Source organism: Xenopus laevis, chromosome 6S, assembly GCF_017654675.1.
Source record: "Xenopus laevis strain J_2021 chromosome 6S, Xenopus_laevis_v10.1, whole genome shotgun sequence".
NCBI classification, from domain to species: Eukaryota; Metazoa; Chordata; class Amphibia; order Anura; family Pipidae; genus Xenopus; species Xenopus laevis.
Window position 1 is genome coordinate 122,711,850 of NC_054382.1, and position 22,555 is coordinate 122,734,404.

Genomic DNA, 22,555 nt, shown 5'->3' on the forward strand with positions numbered 1-22,555 from the left:
AATCCTTTGCGAAAGATTCAGCCGAATACTGAAACAAATTCTAATTTGCATATAAAACATTTTTTACTTCCTTGTTTTGTGACAAAACATCATGCGATTTATCTCCCCGCCCATAATTTGAATATGCAAATTAGGATTCGGCCAAATCCGGCTGAAAAAGACCGAATTCTGGCCGAATTCTGGATTCGGTGCATCCCTAGCAGAGAGTAATACGTATGTCGCACACTACCCTAAATAGCGAGTCTGCCCACATACCATGAGCGCAACAGCCCCATAAACCCTATAAAAGTCTTCTGGCACTTCCCATTGCCCTCCCATATGGTCCGGTATGAACCTACTGCAGTGGGTGCAATGAGCAAAAGTCTCATGAGATGGTTAGTATGACTGCCTATATAACTCCAGTAATAAGAATAACAGCCAGGACAATATTTTTCTTTTATACTTATTTAAGGGTACAATATCCCTTTAAAGGAAAAGTAAAGGCTAAAATAAGCTTTATCAGAAAGGTCTATATAAATACACTAGTAAACCCTCAAAGTAATGCTCCTCTGACTCCTCTGTCAAAAGAAACACCACATTTCTTTCCCTTTATTGTGTACTCATGGGCTTCTGTATCAGACTTCCTGTTTTCAGCTTAAACCTCCAGGGCTAGGGCTTGAGCATGCTCAGTTTGCTCCTCTCTCACTCCCTCCTCCCCTCACTGCTGTAATCTGAGAGCTAAGAGAAAGCAGGGGGAGATGTGGGCAGGAAGTGATGTCACACCAAGCTAATATGGCAACTGCTATCCTAAACAAAGTTTCTAGAGCTGTTTACTCAGGTATGGTAAAGCATTCTACAGAATAAATATAGTGCTATAGCTTTCTCTATTGTGGCTAATCTATTGGCAATAAACAGCCTCTGTAGCTTTCCTTCTCCTTTAAGGTTTTGCAAAAATCATGGGTAAAAAAAAAAGAAAAAAAAAAAGACTTTTTCTTATTTGCACCAACAAATTCCTATTCATATTTTAAAAACAGGCTTAATAAAAGCAGCAGAAAACAGCAAAGGTGCGCGGGTAACATTTCCAGGCAAAATGAACAGCTTTTCAGCACAAACGCGGATTTTACAAAATTGGTGATGGGGACATTAACGATGCTGTAATGAACCACAACCAAAGCAATTAGAGGTAAATGGAGCCTGCAAGCCTAAACCTTTTTTTTCTTCCTTTGCTTCCGATGATAAAATTATTTTCTTGAGTGATATTTTGCAATGGATAACGCTGGGGGGGGGGAGCTAATGACCGACTTTCCACTTGTTTCTTAAATACCTCCAAACGCTTACGTTTTCTTGGGGAAAAAAATAGTCGTTTTCAATTCATCTGGCAAAAGCGCTTCATTAGTTTGAACACGGGACTGGAGGAAATGTAATCGAGTAGGAAATGAGGAAAGGCTGTTGTCTCACTGAATAACTTGTAATATTCACGGTTATTTCATGAGAATGCCAGGGAGTCGCAATTGATGGTTACGCAGCAGCAGGAGAGTCAAACACGGGGCCTTCCAGCTGCTTTATTATTATTATTATTATTATTATTGGCCTTTATTCATATAGTACAGATATGTCCTGCCACTATTAAAAGGGGTTTCACCTTTGAGCTTACTTATATGGAGTTATGTAATAAAAGGCAATGAGTTTGCCCAGGAGCAGTAACCCATAGCAACCAATCAGCATTTACTGGTCACCTGTTTAAAAGCAAACATCTTATTGGTTGCTATGGGTTACTGCTCCTGGGCAAACAGCCATTTTATAAGCTACTTACTCCTATATGTAATAAAAGCCGCTAAGTTTGCCCAGGAGCAGTAACCCATAGCAACCAATAAGATGTTTGCTTTTTATTCAGCAGCTCTCCAGTTTGCAATTTGAGCAATCTGGTTGCTAGGGTCCAAATTGCACTGATTTGAAGGAGAGACCTGACCATAAAAATGAATGATAAAGAGTAGCAATAACAATAAACCTGTAGGGTGGTTCGTGTTTAATCTAACTTTTAGTATGATGTAGAGAGTGATATTCTGAGACAATTTGCAATTGGTTTTCATTTTTTATTATTTGTGGTTTTAGAGTTATTTAGCTTTTTATTCAGCAGCTCTCCAGTTTGCAATTTCAGCAATCTGGTTGCTAGGGTACAAATTACCCTAGAAACCATGCATTGATTTGAACGAGTGATGTGAATATGAATAGGAGAGGCCTGATTATAAAAATGAGTAATAAAGAGTAGCAATAACTATAAACTTGTAGCGTCACAGCGCATTTATTTTTAGATGGGGTCAGTGACCCCCATTTTAAAGCAGGAAAAAAAGTCAGGCAAATAATTCAAAAGCTATATAAAAGAAAAAATGAAGACCAATTGAAAAGTTGCTTAGAAATAGCCATTTTGTAACCTACTTACCCCTATATGTAATAAAAGCCACTATTTCTAAGCAAGTTTTCAATTGTTCTTCATTTTTTCTTTTATATAGCTTTTGAATTATTTGCCTGACTTTCCAGCTTTCAAATGGGGGTCACTGACCCCATCTAAAAATAAATGCTCTGTAAGGCTACAAGTTTATAGTTATTGCTACTCTGTATTACTTATTTTTATATTCAGCCCTCTCCTATTCATATTCACGTCTCTCAATCAATGCATGGTTGGTAGGGTTATTTGGATCCTAGCAACCAGATGCTGAAATTGCAAACTGGAGAGCGGCTGAATAAAAAGCTAAATAACTCTAAAACCACAAATAATAAAAAATGAAAACCAATTGCAAATGGTCTCAGAATATCCCTCTCTACATCATCCTAAATGTTAGATTAAACACGAACCACCCTATAAGTTTATAGTTATTGCTACTCTATATCACTCATCTTTATGGTCAGGTCTCTCCTATTCATATTCCAGTTTCTCGTTCAAATCAATCCATGGTTTCTAGGGCAATTTGGGCCCTAGCAACCAGATTGCTGAAACTGCAAACTGGAGAGCTGCTGAATAAACAGCTAAATAACACAAACACCACAAATAATAAAAAATGAAAACCAATTGCAAATTGTCTCAGAATATCACTCTCTACAACATACGAAAAGTTAGTTTAAACATGAACCACACCTTTAAAGGGATAATACCTCATTCACGTAAGCGCCTCCCCTGTGGATGAAGACCACTTGCAGCCCCATGCAGGAACCACCCCTCTATTCCATGAGCAAATAATGGGAACCCACCTGATGCTTCTGCTGCTGTTGCTTGCCGACATTGCGCTGGTATGTGTTGTATTTCACTATGTCCTGGCTCATTTCATCCACTCTGTCCATCAGGAGCTGCAGGCTTTTCTCCAGGTGGTTACTGGGCACCAGAGAGAAACACACGGATTCAATACAGAGACAGATAAGCAGAACTAAAGCTTAACTAAAGAAGTAGCTAGAAATGTTGTACAATATGTTTTGTGCTTCTGTACCAGCCCAAGGCAACCACAGCCCTTTAGCAGTAAAGATCTGTGTCTCCAAAGATGCCCCAGTAGCTCCCCATCTTCTTTTCTGCTGATTCACTGCACATGCTCTGTGCTGCTGTCACTTACTGAGCTCAGGGACCCACTCACAATATACAGTACACATAGAATAGAAATGTCACAATATAAGGCTGATTAGTAATTAATACACATAATTACTACATGGCAGCACAGAAACCAGTGCAATTAGCATCAGAATTTAATAATCAGCAAACCTGTAGCATCAGCTTATATTACAGCCAGGGAAGCTCATTTTCTGCTGGATAATTAGTGACGAGCCCTAAGCTTAGCTTCTCAACAGCCAATCAGAGCCCACTGAGCATGTGAGTGTCACAGACACTTTCCAAGATGGTGACCCCCTGTGACAAGTTTGAAGTCCTGGATCATTGCTGCTATTGAAAAGCTGAAACTTTAGCCTCGTGCAATAAGCTTAGGATATAAAATATGACATTTTTAGCCACATTCAATTTTAGGGGTTAGTTCTCCTTTAAATAATTGGAACCATGTGGGACTCTAAAGCATTTGGATAAAATACTCAGATTATATACAGTAGAACCCCCATTTTACATTTTTCAGGAGACCAGAAAAAAAAATGATGTAAAATCCAGGAAAATGTAAAATCAGGGAAATATATTATGAATAATATAGAATTGGTGGGACCACAAACCAACAATGTAAAATGAGGGGAAACCTAAAATCAGGGGATGTTAATTGGGGGTTCTACCGTATTACCAAATAATTATCGCCAACATCTTCTGCATCGCTGGATACCTGAAGGGTGCCTAAAGCTGCCCATATACTAAAAGATCAACAATTGGAAAAGTCGCCAAAAGAGCGAATTTTCCCCCCGTATGCCCTCCATGATGTGGGTAATATTAGGATCTTGTTGCCCAAGGCAATTTAAATCTGCCCATGTATGGCCACTGGTGGTGTGGTTGGGTGTAATCTGTACAGGTGACTTCAGTTGAACAGCGGTAATTAGAGCTTACAATCTAAAAGGAGGAAGGGGTCATTTAGGCAATGCAGCCTGAGCCACAAACAGGAAGTAAATAGGGAGCTTTTATACAGCTATTTAAAGGTATTCTATCATGATTCTTATGATGTCGTTTTTATTTCTAAATTATACTGTTTACACTGTAAATTATCAACTCTACATTTTAAAATTTCATTCCTGAACCAGCAAGTTATTTAGTTGTAATATTGGTGTAGGCAGGGCCAGATTTAAACAGAGGGCACCCCTAGGCCCACTGCTGTTCATCACCCCTGTGTCCTTCCCTTTATTTGTGCAAATTTCCATCATCGATGGGGAATTTAAAAAATTTCCAGTGCATCCCCAGTGTTTTTGAACCAATGTGGTTGTGGTTGGGCAGCATGCCGCCCCCCCCCTAAAATCCTGCCATCCTAGGCCCGGGCCTAGGTGGCCTTTCCACAAATCCAGGCCTGTGTGTAGGTGCATCTCAGGTCATTTTGCCTGGTCATGTGATTTCAGAAAGAGCCAGCACTTTGGGATGGAACTGCTTTCTGGCAGCCTGTTTCTCCTACTCAATGTAACTGAATGTGACTCAGTGGGACCTGGATTTTACTATTGAGTGCTGTTCTTAGATCTACCAGGCAGCTGTTATCTTGTGTTAGGGAGCTGTTATCTGGTTACGTTCCCATTGTTCTTTTGTTTGGCTGCTGGGGGGGAAAGGGAGGGGGGTGATATCACTCCAACTTGCAGTACAGCAGTTAAGAGTGATTGAAGTTTATCAGAGCACAAGTCACATAACTGAGGGCAGCTGGGAAACTGACAATATGTCTAGTCCCATGTCAGGTTTCAAAATTTAATATAAAAAAATCTGTTTGCTCTTTTGAGAAATGGATTTCAGTGCAGAATTCAGCTGGAGCAGCACTATTAACTGATGTGTTTTGGAGAAAAAAAACAACCTTTTTTCCCCATGACAGTATCCCTTGAATGTTATATATTTCTGGAAGTAAATGTACATTGGAGCAGTCATGCTGCTTGACAAAAGCCACAATAGAATGTTGGTACCTAAAGGCAAGTGCTGTACTGACTCAGCATTCACTGGCAGTTGCAATCTCCTACAAAACAACTGCTGCAGGGGGCGCTACACCCAACGCGTTTGTCCTGCTATTACTGAGTGACAAGAATGAGCAGAGAGCTGTTCATCTGGAGTCGCAACTCCCCCATCTACTGAAACAGTCGATTTTTTTTTTCTTCGCCACGGCCGAGAAACAACACAAGCCGCATGAAGGGATTTTATTTGCATCTCTGGGACCCACGGCACGAAAACACTGAAACAGGGACTTATTGTTCCATATTGCCGTGTTTGCCTCCGTCGCCAGGGAAACTGAAAACAGATAACTTAAACAGATGTGTTGGAGACATGAACTAACTGATAAGTATGATCCAAGTAAACCAGCACTTTTTCCATTAGATCCCAATTTGGCGATACACCCCTCCCCCATGCCCCCCACCCCAATTTCCCTACTGCTCACTTTCCAACATGAAAAAAACATTAATGAAATCTCATTAGAGTAGAAAGTTCAAGAAAAGAAAAGACAAACAAGTAGCGTTAACAACCATTATAAAAAAAAACTGCACAGAATTAAAGGGGAGCTAAGACAGAAAAAGATCCAAGGATGGAAAATGCATGGATAACTGGATAAGTGTCTGCAGGGCCACCATCATGGGGGGGACAGAGGGTACAGGTGTCCCGAGCTCGGGCCTGAAGGGGGGCCCAGCAGTGCTGCACTTTTTCAAAAGAGCCGGGCCCCCCTTGACAGCGCCAAAGCCATGCGCCCATTTCCAAAGTCACAATCAGTGCCGAAAAGCTGAACAGCTGAAGTCCCGTAGCAGTGAAAAGACCCAAAGACACGAAAATACCTGAAGCCGAAGTCCCGAATCGGTGAAAAGACCCGAAGAAATTGAAGTCCTGAATCGGCAAAAAACCCAAGGTCGCGAAAGGAGGCGAAGTTGAAGTCCTCGAGCCATGAGTTCAACTCTACTGAACACCAATTTGTGTTTTTTTTCATCCCCTGGCCACCAATGTAATATTTTAATACTCTAAAGGCCCGCGCCATCAATGTTTTTTTTAAAAAATATTCTCTGGGGCCCCAATTTTTTTTTAACTTGTTAGGGGGGCCCTGGCTCCAATGTTTTTTTTAAAAAAAATATTCTTTGAGGCCCCAATTTTTTTTTTAACTTGTAATGGGGGCCCTGGTGCCAATGTTTTTTTAAAAAAATATTCTTCTGGGCCCAGTTTCTTTTCTACTTGTAAGGGGGGACCTGGTGCCAGTTTTTTTTTTTTTTTTTTTTTTTTTAACTTGTAGGGGGGCCCTGACCAACAATTTTTTAAAAAAAACTTTTAAGGGGGGCCCTGGCACCACACATATAAGGGGCCCTGACCATCAATAGCTTTTTATAACTTGTGTGTGCAGGGGGGGGGGGTTACCTTTTTTAGCACTGATGTCTGTGTGGTCTTTTAACGGTTATGTGGAGTGGGCGGGATCTGGGGTGGAGCTTGGGTGGGCGGGGTCAAGTGGGCCTGATAATTTGGTTATATGGGCCCCGTAATTTCTAATGGCGGCCCTGAGTGTCTGCATTGCTCTTCTGTTCTGAGGAAGTGGTACAGCATCGCTGTTTCATAAAACCGACACTAAAGGGCTTTAGAAGCCCTTTAATAATTAGAGAGTTAGTATCTAAAAATAGCCCATGATAACATATGCACACTTCCCAAATATCCCGTTTTTCACGGATTGTTACTGAAATGTCCTGACTTTCTCTTTGATTTCCTGCCCTGAACAGACAGAAAAAGATACAAGTTTCTAAAACTTAATTGGCCTTTGGCAGAGAGCCCAGAATAGATACTTTTGCAACGATTTAAGATAAGCAGGTCTCTTGGGGAAACTGTCACTTGCAGTTTAAAGGGGAACTCACTTCGATTAGCAAAACTGTAATAACTCGTAAAAACCACAGGAAATGTGTTCAAACTTTCATAACCTGCCTGATTTTGTAAAATTAACATGGTAATTAGGGGGTGTGGCCACAAACATGGGAGTGGTCAATTTTTTATGCGCAACAAATCTTTTTATCCCTCTTTCTATTTCAAACATGTTGGGAGTTCGGCCAGGATTTGGCCTTTTTCGGCAGGATTCGGATTCTTCCCTAATTTGCATATGCAAATAAGGATTTGGTATTTGGCCAAATCTTTCATGAAGGATTCAACCAAATTCCAAAGTAGTGGATTCGGAGCATCCATACTTTTAAAGGGCTCTACTCTTTATCCCCCCCAGTCTACATCCAGTCACTCAAGCCTTTATACATTACATTTTTCGCTAACTACCGTATATACTCGAGTATAAGCCGTCCCGAGTATAAGCCGAAGTACCTAATTTTACCTCCAAAAACTGGGAAAGCATATTAACTCGAGTATAAGCCTAGGGTGAGAAATGCAGCAGCTTCTGGTAAGTTTCAATTAAAAAATTGAGGGTTTGTGCTCCCATTGGAGGTGCCGGCGTCTTGTTTTTGGATGCCGGCCACCATTCTTGGACGCCGGCGAATATTCCTGGAGACTATTCTTAGGCGCCGGCGACTATTCTTAGACGCTGGCGACCGTTTTTGCGCTTGACCCGAGTATAAGCCGAGGTAGAGTTTTTCAGCATATTTTGGGGGTTGAAAAACTCGGCTTATACCCAAGTATATACGGTAACTATATTAGAAACATGTTTTATTTTGCACAGTCTATCGATTTACCCAGTTTGCATTTTTACACTGAACTGTTCCTTTAATAAGAAACTGCTAGGAATGGAGTGCAGCTAGAATGAAGCCTGGCAGAGACAAATGCAGGATTGGTGCTTATGTCCCTGGCATGATGTGGCTTCTTTCTTGTGAATTACAAATGTCTCTCTGTATCACTTGCAGGAGGGCTAGCCGGGATGATAAGGCCATATATCTTGTGGGCATATTTATATGTAGTAATGGAGGGAGGGCTTCCAGCTCTAATAATTGACATGACAAACTCATGAGCACATACAAGATTAAAATGCTTTCTGAGTGGGAATGGGAATTGGGAAAGGGATGAGAGCACAGAAATGAAATTAAGTACGAGCAGATAAATCGGGGACATACTGTACACACGGGCTGTGACTCGGGGCATAAAACATGTTTATATGGGAGAACTGAAGCAACACTCTAATTGTAACACAGACATTGAGATCCTCCATGCTTTGTTTACATGCACAGTTCCACCCCTCCACATGTCCTTGCTACAAAACAGTGCAGGTTATGGGACCTATTATCCACAATGCTCTGGTGTTTTCTGGATAAGGGGTCTTTCCATAATTCACACCTTAAAGGAACAGTAATACCAAAAAATAAAAGCGTTTTAAAGGAGAACTACAGCTTAACTAAAGACGTAGGTTAGAAATGTTGTACATTATGTTTTGTGCTTCTGTACCAGCCCAAGGCAACCACAGCCCTTTAGCAGTAAAGATCTGTGTCTCCAAAGATGCCCCAGTAGCTCCCCATCTTCTTTTCTGCTGATTCACTGCACATGCTCTGCGCTGCTGTCACTTACTGAGCTTAGGGAGCCACTCAGAATATACAGTACACATAGAATAGAAATGTCACAATATAAGGCTGATTAGTAATTAATACAGATAATTACTACATGGCAGCACAGAAACCAGTACAATTAGCATTAGAATTTAATCAGCAAACCTGTAGCATCAGCTTATATTACAGGGGAAGCTCATTTTCTGCTGGATAATTAGTGACGAGCCCTAAGCTTAGCTTCTCAACAGCCAATCAGAGCCCACTGAGCATGTGAGTGTCACAGACACTTTCCAAGATGGTGACCCCCTGTGACAAGTTTGAAGTCCTGGATCATTGCAGCTATTGAAACTTTAGGCTGGTGCAATAAACACAGTATATACAAATTTTTAGCCATTGATTTTTAGGGTTTAGTTCTCCTTTAAAGTAATGAAAATATAATACAGTGTTGCCCTGCACTGGTAAAACTGGTGTGTTTGCTTCAGAAACACTACTATTGTTTATATAAACAAGCTGCTATGTAGCAATGGTGGAAATTGGAAAAAGGCATATGGCACAGGTTAAATAGTGGATAACAGATAACACCATTATGTTCTACAGAGCGTATCTTCTATCTGCTGTGTAACCTGAGCCTTTTCTCCTTTGAATGGCTGCCCCCATTGTTACACAGCAGATTATTTATATAAACAGTAGTAGAGTTTCTGTAGCAAACAGCAGTTTTACCAGTGCAGGGCAACACTGTATTATATTTTTATTACTTTAAAAGACTATATTATTTGATGTTACTGTTCCTTTAAGACTCTTAGTTGGGAATCAAGTACAAGCTACTGTTTTATTATTACAGAGAAAAAGGGAAACCGTTTTTAAAAAATTTGGATTATTTCATTATAATGGAGTCTATGAGAGACGGCCTTTCCATAATTCTGAGCTTTCTGGATAATGGGTTTCCGGATAACGGACCCCATACCTGTATGGATAAAACGTTCTAAAATGTGAGCTTCCCAGTGTACGTTTTTTTCTCGAAACCCCCCTGCCCTCTGAAAATTCTACACTCAGCAGCTCTATGGAAAAGGCATCCCTTCCCTGTAATACTATAAAGTCCTACTGGTGGGTGGAATACAACATACGGTTTCCATTAAAGTGCTGCACAGCTGCAGAGCGAGAGAGCTCCGTGGTATCGCATTAGTTTACTTTTATAAGGTTACTGGATCCTCTAATTCGTTACACCTCACCTCATGTTGCTCTCCTATTGAAAAAGCACTTGTGCTCAGAACGGAACAGTTTGGCTTTTTTTTCGTCTTTTCCTGGGCAAAAAAAAAACGTGTACCAGTACGAAAACGAACTTGTGTTAAAGAGAATTTCCCCTTTGGTGTCGTGTTAATAGAAGTAATGTTAATTGCTACAAATATTATTGAAATTTTAAAAAGTGTTCTTATAGATGCCCGTGGATTGTGGAAATTGCCTGACGCGTACGGAGCAGCGATGTCCCTCGCGAGTGCCAAGCCATCCGAACTGGGAGGCCGTTTGGTGAAACTGGTAATGGTGGGGCATATTCATGGCCATAATAAACACTTGCCCCCGAACTCACTTATTATGCACATGCATGTGACGTGAGATTGGGATAGGTCTCCACTGCTCTTGCATCACATGCTAGAGTCCTGCGCAGAACAAATTTGTAAGACCCGGACCCGCAACCCAAACCCGCATTTTTACTAGAGATGCACTGAATCAACTATTTTGGATTTGGCCAAACCCCTGAATCCTTGACATAAGATTCGGTCAAATACCAAACCAAATCCGAATTTGCATATGCAAATCAGGGGTGGGAAGGGGAAACCATTTTTTACTTTACTTTTACCTTGTTTTGTGACAAAAAGCACGCGATTTCCCTCCCTGCTCCTAATGTGCATATGCAAATTATGATTCATATTGGGTTCAGCCAAATCCGAATCCTGCTGAAAAAGGCCGAATCCCGAACCGAATCCTGGATTCGGTGTATTCCTAATATTTACCCACTTTGATCCACTACCCGGACCCAAAACTGCCTTATCCGCAACCAAGCCCGCAACCACCATCAAACAGGAAGTGATGGTGCTGCAAACAGGAAGTGGTGTAACAATTTTCTTATTTATGTTTTATAATATTTATAATCCAGTTTCTTATTCAAGCCACTACCTGGTTGCCAGGGTAAACTGCACCCTTGCAACCAGATAGCTTCTGAAATTCCAAACTGGAATGCTGCTGTTTTAAAAGCAAAATAATTCAAAAACCACGAAAAAAATGAAGACCAATTGCAAATTGTCTTGGAATAGCACGGTCTATGTAATGCTATGGGCCTTATTTATAAAAATCAGAATTTTTCTATTTCAAATAAATAAAATACTCCAAACAAGAATCCACAATTTGACCTTATTTATTCAAAAAGTCAGATTTAATCAGATCGGGAGAAAATTATAAAAAATCTAGTGAAAATCAGAATTGTATGGTTTTTTCCCTGAATTGCTCGATTTTTTGGGGGGCTTTTCCTGAAAACTGAATTTTTCTTTTTTTTTTTTCGCTCTAAAAGTCTGAAATAGTCGGATTTTCTGGCCAATACCAGCACAGACAACAGAAACTTCCATATAGGATAGGGACCTCTACCATTGACTTATATACAACCAGGGTTGAGATGCCGGATACAGCTGGAAAGCTGCTGTATAAAAAGCAAAATAATTAAAAACACAAAAAAATTAAGAGCAATTGCAAATTGTCTTGGAATAGCACAGTCTATGTCCTGCTAAGGGCCTTATTTATCAAAATCTGAATTTTTCTATTAAAAAAAAAAACAAACTAGAATCCATGATTTGACCTTATTTCTTTAAAAAGCAGGATTTAATCAGATCGGGGAAAACTCAAAAAAAATCTAGCGAAAGAGTTTTTTCCCTGAACCTCTCGATTTTTTTGTGGGTTTTTTCCTGAAAAACTGAATTTTTCTTATTTTTACCTGAAAAGTCTGAAATAATCGGATTTTCTGGCTAATTCCAGCGCAGGCAACAAATTTTCATATAGGATAGGGATCTCTCCCATTGAATTATAGAACCTCGGCAGGTTTGAGATGCCGGATTTTCGGATTCTGACTATTGGCATACATTGAGCCTGCCATACATGGGGTAAAGAGACAGAGGGTATACAAAGGGCCAAAAATTGTATGGCTGCCTTTCTACTTTCTTCATACAGAATAGCAAGAGGTTCCCTTTCTTATCTAATAACAGAAGCTAGTGCAATACTGTTAATATTTAGTGCAATCACCAAAGTGTTACACTAATCTGTGTGTGTCTTGAACCATAGAAAGTTTATGCACAGATTTTTCGTGTGTGTTTTAAAGTGATAGTGATTTCTACAAGGTGCTATATCCAAAATAAATGATAATTAAGTCAAAGTGCTTCAAAAAACACACGAAAAATCTGTGCATAGACTTTCTATGGTTCAAGACACACACAGACTAGTGTTGTAACACTTTGGTGATTGCACTAATTATTAACAATATTGCGCTAGGTTCTGTTATTTTTTTTTTTTTTTTTTTTGCCATAGCCTGTGGTGCTGATCTTTAATTGTATCTTGATTTGATGATCCAGTGGAGGAACAGTGAAAAAGATCGGCAAAGAAACAATTCTGAAGGTTTTAAATTTTGCAAATATTTGTTGTTTTTTGCAATTTTAACTCCGTTATCCCTTTTCTTATCTGCCCATTCCTCAAACTGACCAATATGATCTGTGTGCATATGGCCAGCTGTAGTAACACAAGCATTTAGGGATAAAATGTCCTCTCTGCCACCCAAAAATGCTGGTTTGAGTGCAAGTCATCATGCCGTGCGTCAGGAATCCAGGGGAAACATCATATACAAAGAAAAGCCCAAGCTGCAGCGTGAATAGGAATAGGATATACTTCAGCTCACTGCAGACATCCAGACAAGGCAAATTAGAATATTGGGCAACATATACCTATAAAGTCTCGGGTAACATTACTCTATAAATGTTACCCCTTTCCACTGTATTCCTTTCCCCCGGTTCCTTTATGGTTGCGACCGATTCCGTAGTTGGTTTCCACAGGAAATGTGAACAATCTGGGCTTTTCGGTGCCAAGAAACATACAGGGTTCGCTGGATCAGCAGCGTAACAACTATTTAATTTGATATATTTGTTACACAAAGTAGAAGAAATTAGATTTTTCGAAAGCTGAAATGCTTAAGTGTTTAGCAGCCCGCAGTACTTTCCGTGCTCTGTAACCACAAAGCAATAAACGGCAGCACTCTACCCTCGGCTGAACTACAACCATCACTCTCTGCCCCTTGTTGAATCCGAATATAAAAAGCTTCATGAATCAGGGAACACATGGGGAGGCTGTCAGCACAGCCAGCTCCAATTCTGATGCAGCGTCCTATCCGTCTGTACAGAATTCTAATTAAAAGTTAATAAGGTGATCTAGATGGTTTTGTGATAAGGCAGAATCGTGTCCAAAAACAACGGAAAAATCATGTTTATTTTAGATTCTGCACAATTATTCATGGAATATCAGAACATTTTTTTTTAAGCAATTACAGGTACGAGACCTGTTATCCAGAATGCTTGGGATCTGGGTTTTACAGATATCGGAATATAGAAAAACATGTAAATATTAAATAAACCCAATAGGCTGGTGCTGTTTCCAATGAGGATTAATTATATCTTAGTTGGGATCAAGTACAAGCTACTGTTTTATTATTACTAGGGATGCACTGAATCCAGGATTCGGTTCAGGACTCTGCCTTCTTCAACAGGATTCGGATTCGTACCTTGGATTGAGCAGCTCATTCTTTCGTACCTTGTACATGATCCTTCTTCCCGGCCGAACTAAATCCGTATCCTAATTTGCATATGTAAATTAGGGGCGGGAGGGAAATCACGTGACTTTTTGTCACAAAACAAGGAAGTAAGTAAAAAATGTAAAAGGAATTCTAATTAAATGTTAATAAGGTGATCTAGATGGTTTTGCGATAAGGCAGAATCGTGTCCAAAAACAACGGAAAAATCATGTTTATTTTAGATTCTGCACACTTGTTCATGGAATATAAGAAAATTATTTTTAAGGTAAGGGCAATTACAGGTATGAGACCTGTTATCCAGAATGCTTGGGATCTGGGGTTTTCCAGATATCGGAATATAGAAAATAGAGAAAATCAAGTAAACATGAAATAAACCCAATAGGCTGGTTTTGCTTCCAATAAGGATTAATTATATTTTAGTTCAGGGGTGCCCAAACTTTTTGCAACGAGGGCCAGATTTGGTGAGGTGAAAATGTGTGGGGGCCGACCATTCAGCCCGACATTCTTTGAACCATTAACATTAAAGGGGAAGGAAACCTAGTTGGCGCAAAAACCCTCCCCCCCTCCCGTGTGTTGCCCACCCTCCCCCCTGGCCTACCCGTCCCGCTGGGCAAATGCCCCTAACTTGTTACTTACCCTTCTGCGCAGGTCCAGTCCAGGGAGTTCACAGACGACATCTTCTTCCACGCGATCTTCTTCCTGCTTTGAACGGCGCATGCGCAGTAGAACTATTTCGCTGGTAAGATCTACTGCGCATGCGCCATAAGTACTTAGTGACTTTTGGCGCATGCGCATTAGATCCGTACCGGCGAAATTCTCCTACTGCGCATGCGCCAAAATGCCGTTCAAAGCAGGAAGAAGATCGCGTGGAAGAAGATGCCGTCTGTGAACTCCCTGGACTGGACCTGCGCAGAAGGGTAAGTAACAAGTTAGGGGCATTTGCCCAGCGGGACGGGTAGGCCAGGGGGGAGGGTGGGCAACACACGGGGGGGGGGGGGGGTTTGCGCCACCTAGGTTTCCTTCCCCTTTAAATGCGGCCAAACCAAATCTGAATATTAATTTGCATATGCAAATTAGGGGGGAGAGGGAAATGGCTTGACTGTCAACAGAAGTAAAAAATGCTCTCCTTCCCATCCCTAATTTGCATATGCAAATTAGGACCTGGATCCGGTTCGGTATTCTGCAGAATCTTTCATGAAGGATTCGGGGGTTCGGCCGAATCCAAAATAGTGGATCAGACGGCTGCTCCTGGTAACCAAGAGCCAAATTTCCGGTTTTCAACCCAGGAAATTCGGCTCTTCTAGTGCAGAGAGCGCAATTGCGTTAAAGTAGCCCAAAAATACAAGCCGAAATGGCCTGAGAATGGGCAAAAATCTACAAAGCTCTTTTCAAAGCCATTACTCAAAGAGCTTATGGATAACAGAACTGGCAAAGTGAAGAGAAATGGAAATAAACCTAGGCGGCCATGTTTCCCATATTATAAGCATGAGCAAAGTGGAGTATCACACACTATCAGGTTATACAATCACATTAGGACTCACCTGCTGGAAAGATTGAGCAGCTCGTGCTTTTCAGTGACTGGTGCCTTTTTATCCAGCTCCCAGACCAGCACGTTAATAAGGTGGGAGTTCTTGATGACAATAGGAACCTCTTCAAACATGTCTTCATATGCAACATTGGCCTTTTTTAACCTGCGGGCAGAAGGCAAAACAAATTAAAGGAGAAGGGCGGGTTAAAATTAAGTAAACTTTATCAGAAAGGTCTATATAAATACACCAGTAAACCCTCAAAGTAATGCTGCTCTGAGTCCTCTGTCAAAAGAAACATCACATTTCTTTCCTTCTATTGTGTACTCATGGGCTTCTGTACTGGCTTCTGACTTCCTGTTTTCAGCTTAAAAGGAAACTATACCCCCCAAACAATGTAGGTCTCTATAAAAAGATATTGCATAAAACAGCTCATTTGTAAAACCCTGCTTCATGTAAATAAACCATTTTCATAATAATATACTTTTTTAATTATATGTGGCATTTTATCATAAATAGAAAATTGCCATTTTAAAAACCAAGAGCCGCCCCCTGGGATCGTAGGATTCACTGTACTCACAAACACACCAAACCAACCATACATTTTAGGTCACATGAGCCAATTAACAGACAGAGTTGTGTCTTTTGCTTCCACACTTCTTCCTGTTACAGTTTGAGCTGCAGTATTTCTGGTCAGGTGATCTGAGGCAGCACACAGACCATCACAAAATGGTGGCTCAAGGCAAAAGGACAATATTTACTTAAATATATATTCCAGTTTGATAAGATTCTTTAATATGCCACTTCATTTGATATAAACTGTTGCTTAAGTATTAATTTTGGTGGTGTAGTTTTCCTTTAAACCTCCAGAGCTTGCTCAGTTTGCTCCTCCCCCCCGCTGTAATCTGAGCCCAGAGCTATGAGTGAGCAGGGAGAGACTCAGGCAGGAAGTGATGTCACACCAAGCTAATATGGCAGCTGCTATCCTAAACAAAAAGAAAGAGCTTCTAGAGCGGTTTACTCAGATATGGTAAAGCATACCTTCTCCTTCTCTAACCCCCTTGGCCCCTTCCCTCAGGAATTAGTTTGGCTGATTAGCATGCTCAATTCTTCTCAGCTCAGCTCAGTTCTCATAGAAACTCTGCTCTAGCGTTCTGATCCTATTTTTTTCTCCTAACCACCTCTCCTGAGCTCAGCTTAACCATTACAGTGCTCAACTCCAGCAGAACTTTTTATCAAAGTATAAACTTGCATATACATGGTAGGAAAATGTAGCTTTTACATGTCCTTTAAACAGGGTGTCAGCTTTACTACTTTCATACAGATGCTGTATTTTCTGCCATGTACAGAACTAGGAAAGCTGGGCATATACAAGATGATAATTTTGAGAGACCGTTAAAAAAGTGGATCTTCCTTTGAATTGGTCACCATGTGGTAAGCCAAAAGTGGATGATTTAATGGTTTGGCCTCCAATGATGGGCTCATAACAGGAGCATTTGCAATCTCTTATTCGAATTAATGTATGGTTGCTAAGAGTAACTCGGACCCTAGCAACCAGACGGCTGATATTGCAAACTCGAGAGCTGCTGAATAAAAAGCTAAATAACTCAAAAATCACAAATAATAAAAAAAATTAAAACCAATTGCAAATTGTCTCAGAATATCACTCTCTACGTCATACTAAATGTTAATTCAAAGGTGAACAACCCCTTTAAAGCCAATCTGATCAACTGCCAGATAGGCAGTTGGTCTGGCCCCATATTGGGCAAATAAACTGTAATATGGAATTCATTAGTCTAATTAATCCAGCCATTTTATACAGTTTCCACACTGAATTAAAAACATACGTATAAATGAAACAAATGTTAAGTGTTAGGATAATTGACAGATACAGGTATGGGACCTGTTATCCAGAATGCTCATGACCTGGGGCTTTCTGGATAATGGATCTTTCCGTAATTTGAATTTTCATAACGCAAGTCTACTAGAAAATCATGTAAACATTAAATAAAAATTCAAGGTTTTTTTTTCACAAAAAATAGATTTTATAGTTAAAAAAAAATGTAATTTTTGGGGTTTTTGGCCTTCAGACTTTTATAAATAACATTCAATTCAGAGAGCCGTGAATTGGAGAGTACAAGAAAATCTTGCAAAATGCAAAGTAACTAAATGATATTTGATGGCTGGTAGTTAAGCGCTCTCATTAGTTCAGGATCCTCAGGACTGCAGGATGTTTTAGGTATATAAATAAAACAAAGGACATTTGGGGCTGATAACAGGAGATTTAAATTATTTCCAATGATATGCAGCCTGCGTTAATTAGGGGACTTGAAGCAATCCATATTGGATAGAAAAAGCTTGTGTATGTGTGGATTATGCATATACTCTTGCACAAAGGTGCAGCTGTTATTCCCTGCTCTAATTTCCCTTTAATGAGACACTGCGAGAGCCTCGATCCATTTAAAGAAGTGAGAAGATGCAGCCCGGGAGCTAATATGGGGCTCCGATGCACAGCACAACTGCACAATTTGGGCGTCAGGAATTTATGGGGCGCGCCTGAGACACAGTGAGCCATTCACGCGCTCGGATTTTCTGACTTCTCATTCTAGTAATCTCTTTGCCTTAAATGACTGGACGACATGTTCTCTGCCGTGTTCCTCACACCTTCCAAATCCGGGAAACAAGAAAGCTGCCAAGTTCCACACACTGTTCATTCACGTACCCTTCAGCCGAGAAGTCTTTTTCCTTGCAGATTTCCATCAGTTTGGGTGTCAGCCGATAAGCCTTCAGCGAGAGGGAGCCCTGGCTGGTCTTGATGGGATCTACAGAAGGAGATTTAATGTCATTTCATCTGCATCTTCATTTACAAAAACTGAACACACTAATATAAAATGTATCTATCTATATATCTATATATCTATATATCTATATATCTATATATCTATATATCTATATATCTATATATCTATATATCTATATATCTATATATCTATATATCTATATATCTATATATCTATATATCTATATATCTATATATCTATATATCTATATATCTATATATCTATATATCTATCCAAAAGTATCCGCACTCACAGGGTTTAAAGATAAATTAGTTTTATTTTCAGGACTTCAAACTGACATTTCGGCCCAAACCCAGGCCTTTCTCAAAGTACCAAAATAACAGTGATCATGCCTTAAATCTGCAAGTTGGTGGGATATCAGCAGCAATTCTTGTGATGTTTTAGTATAGTCATCATAGATCATTGTGGATCATCAAATATAGTACATCCCCAATAAAAAATAACTGCTTTCATTAACAATATTCCCCAAAAAAAGTTTAAAAACAAGGCACTAAATAGCATTCAAAATTGTAACAATCTAGGTACAAGTTGTTGCTGTTGTGTCAATCTCTGAGCAGCTGTTAAAAACTTTAAAATTATCAAGTCATTAAAAGGCTACTAAGAATTGAATACATCCTCTTGTAATACAGATTAAATGGCTTAACCCTTTTAGGTTCTTACGTGTATTATTTTATACCATTCCATACAATTTATTATTTATATAGTGCTCATCCCCATACATTCTGTGGTGTGACACCTATACTGCTTATTATTTGTTGTTTATTTATTATTTACCTTACTGCTCCATATCACGTTTTGATCATATTTATTTTCCAATCAATTCAATTTTAATCACCCTATTTACAGTTATATTACAGGAACATCTTCAGTCTCTACCCCACCATTTTTAATCATTTTTATTTTATGGGGAACTCTCACTGGGAAAAGGGGTCTCGGCCCCCACTCACACACGTTCACCCCACATTGGTCATTAAGATACTTAATGATCTAATTCTCCCCACTCTGAGCATAACCAGCCAATTAAATCAAAGTGTCAGTGAATAAAAAAAAATATATAATATCAAACAAAAAATAATAAAATAAATAAAACATAAGAGAAATTTACAACCCCGAATTGGTAATTTATAAACCCCAAAATTTTAACAGCTGCTCAGAGTAACACAATAGCAACAACTTGTACCTCAGTTTGGCAAAAATTTGCTTTTTTTTTAGGTGTATCCAGCTGGCCATGACCTCAGCATTGCTCAACAAATGCAATATTTTGTATTCAGCTGAACCCCTGAATCCTTTGGGAAAGATTCGGCTGAAAATACCAAACCCTAATTTGCATATGCAATATCCCACCCCTAATTTGCATATGCAAATTAGGGGTGGAAAGGGGAAATCATTTTTTACTTTCTTGTTTTGTGACAAAAAGTCATGCGATTTCCTTCCCTGTCCCTAATTTGCATATGCAAGTTAGGATTCGGTTCGGCTGGGAAGAAGGATTCGGTTTCGGCCGGGCAGAAGGATTCAGCCAAATACGAATCCTGCTGAAAAAGGCTGAATCCTGGATTCGGTGCATCCCTAGTTTTCAGACTGACACAACAGCAGCTTAAAGGAAAACTATACCCCCCAAACAACGTAGGTCTCTATAAAAAGATATTGCATAAAACAGCTCATGTGTAAAACCCAGCTTCATGTAAATAAACCATTTTCATAATAATATACTTGTTTAGTAGTATGTGCCATTGGGTAATCCTAAATAGAAAATTGCCATTTTAAAAAATAAGGCTTGACCCCTGGGATCCTACTATTCACAGTGCACACAAACACACCATACATGTTAGGTCACATGAGCCAATTAACAGTTAGAGTTCTGTCTTTTTCTTCCACACTTCTTCCTGTTACAGTTAGAGCTGCAGTATATCTGGTCAGGTGATCTGAGGCAGCACACAATGGTGGTTCAAGACAGATGTAAATGGGTAATATTTACTTAAATATATATTGCAGTTTGTTAAGATTCTTTCATATGCCACTTAATTTGATATAAACTATCTGTTGCTTAAGTGTTCATTTCAGGGGCATAGTTTTCCTTTAAGTAAGGCCGAAATTTAACGGTGAGTCAGTTAAACCTACATAGACGCTAGGTTAAATTAAGTTTCACCTCTTAATACTTCCATTAGACAGACTTAGGAGGAATAGCAGAGGACTCAAATAGCTATTGAACGAGGAGCCATGTAACTAGGAGGCCATGCTATGCAGAGAGACCAGGAGTTAATATATTTGCCTCTTGTCTGCTACTAGCACAAGTGATAAGGCAGCTTGCTGAAAAATGGCTACAATTTCAGTGCTGAGTTTATTAGCATTCAGACTACAACGCTCCCCGGCACACTGAATGGCTTTGGTGCATGTCACAGACACTATGGCCACACAGCTCCCTATTCTCTTCAGAGAGATACAGAACCCCCCGAGCACACAGTGTGGGGGCCTCATGTCCATACGCACACGGGAAAGGTGAGGGAAAGAGGGGGTGCCTTTATATATAGCACTCACCCTGGATTTAATACATACTCCCTGCCTGATGCTGAATATTTACAGCAGAAGAAGTTCTACCCTGAAATGGCTGATGCTTTAAAGGATAACGAAACCCTTAAAATGAATAGGACTAAAAATGGCATATTTTATATAGTGAACTTATTGCACGAGGCTAAAGTTTGAGCTTGTCAATAGCAGCAATGATCCAGGACTTCAAACTTGTCACAGGGGGTCACCATCTTGGAAAGTGTCTGTGACACTCACATGCTCAGTGGGCTCTGATTGGCTGTTGAGAAGCTAAGCTTAGGGCTCGTCACTAATTATCCAGCAGAAAATGAGCTTCCCTGGCTGTAATATAAGCTGATGCTACAGGTTTGCTGATTATTCAATTCTGATGCTAATTGCACTGGTTTCTGTGCTGCCATGTAGTAATTATCTGTATTAATTACTAATCAGCCTTATATTGTGACATTTCTATTCTATGTGTACTGTATATTGTGAGTGGGTCCCTAAGCTCAGTAAGTGACAGCAGCACAGAGCATGTGCAGTGAATCAGCAGAAAAGAAGATGGGGAGCTACTGGGGCATCTTTGGAGACACAGATCTTTACTGCTAAAGGGCTATAGTTGCCTTGGGCTGGTACAGAAGCACAAAACATAATGTACAACATTTCTAGCCAATTCTTTAGTTAAGCTTTAGTTCTCCTTTAAGGGGCAGTTGCCTTGTATAAGCAGGTAGAAATAAAACCAATTTCATAAGCACAATGGTAACACCAGCCAACATGCTGCTCCTTTGTTTGGTACTGGGAATCTCATTCTGGGGGAGGTGGGAAGGGGAGAGAGTCTTTCCCAGCCTTGGAAGCAAGAAATGCAAATATTAAGTTTCCACGTGACACTGGGTTTTTTAAACAGGGGATCCAACTGAAATAAATGTAATGTTTCTGTAAACACGCTGCAATAATAAGCCGACACATTCACAGGCAATTTCCCCAATTATTACTCTGTACTTCTGTTAAACTACATCTCTCAACCTACCAAGTCATACATGTATAGGGAAAGCTATTTATTGACTATGATATACTGGAAGCTAACCAGCAATTCATCTTGGCTTATACAGGTATAGGATTCCCTTTTCTGGAAAATCGTTACCCATAAAGTCCCAAAAATTGGGAAGGCCGTCTCTCACAGACTCTAATATAAGCAAATAATTCTAACTTTTAAAAATGTTTTTATTTTTCTCTGTAATAATAAAACAGTAGCTTGAACTTGATCCCAACTAAGATATAATTAATCCTTATTGGAAGCAAAAAAAAATCTCATTGGGTTTAATCAATGTTTAAATGATTTTTCGGTAGACTTAAAGGGTTATGAGATCCAGATTACAGAAAGACCCCTTATCTGGAAACACCAGGTGCCAAGCATTCTGTATAAAAGGTCCCATACCTGTATTTATGATATGCCCTTTTTACAAAGGGAAAAAAGTAGGGATGCACCGAATCCAGGATTTGGTTCGAGATTCGGCCAGGATTTGGCCTTTTTCAGCAGGATTCAGCCGAATCCTTCTGCCCAGCTGAACCGAATCCCTATTTGCATATGCAAATTGGGGCACAAAACAAGGAAGTAAATATGCAAACTAGGATTCAGATTTGGTTCGGTATTCGGCCGAATCTTTCGCAAAGGATTTGGGGATTTTGCCAAATCCAAAATAGTGGATTCGGTGCATCCCTTGAAAAAAGTAACCTTTTTGGTT

At 39.8% G+C, this 22,555-nt stretch overlaps 1 protein-coding gene across 1 annotated transcript in view; it reads right to left on the reverse strand.

Annotated features, from left to right (window-relative positions):
• eif3h.S (eukaryotic translation initiation factor 3 subunit H S homeolog) overlaps positions 1 to 22,555 on the reverse strand; it is a 127,946-nt gene that overhangs the window by 7,014 nt on the left and 98,377 nt on the right. Inside the window, 3 exon segments of the mRNA NM_001095310.1 lie at positions 3,226 to 3,346; positions 15,445 to 15,594; positions 18,152 to 18,251. Of these exon segments, the coding sequence (NP_001088779.1) occupies positions 3,226 to 3,346; positions 15,445 to 15,594; positions 18,152 to 18,251 (371 nt within the window).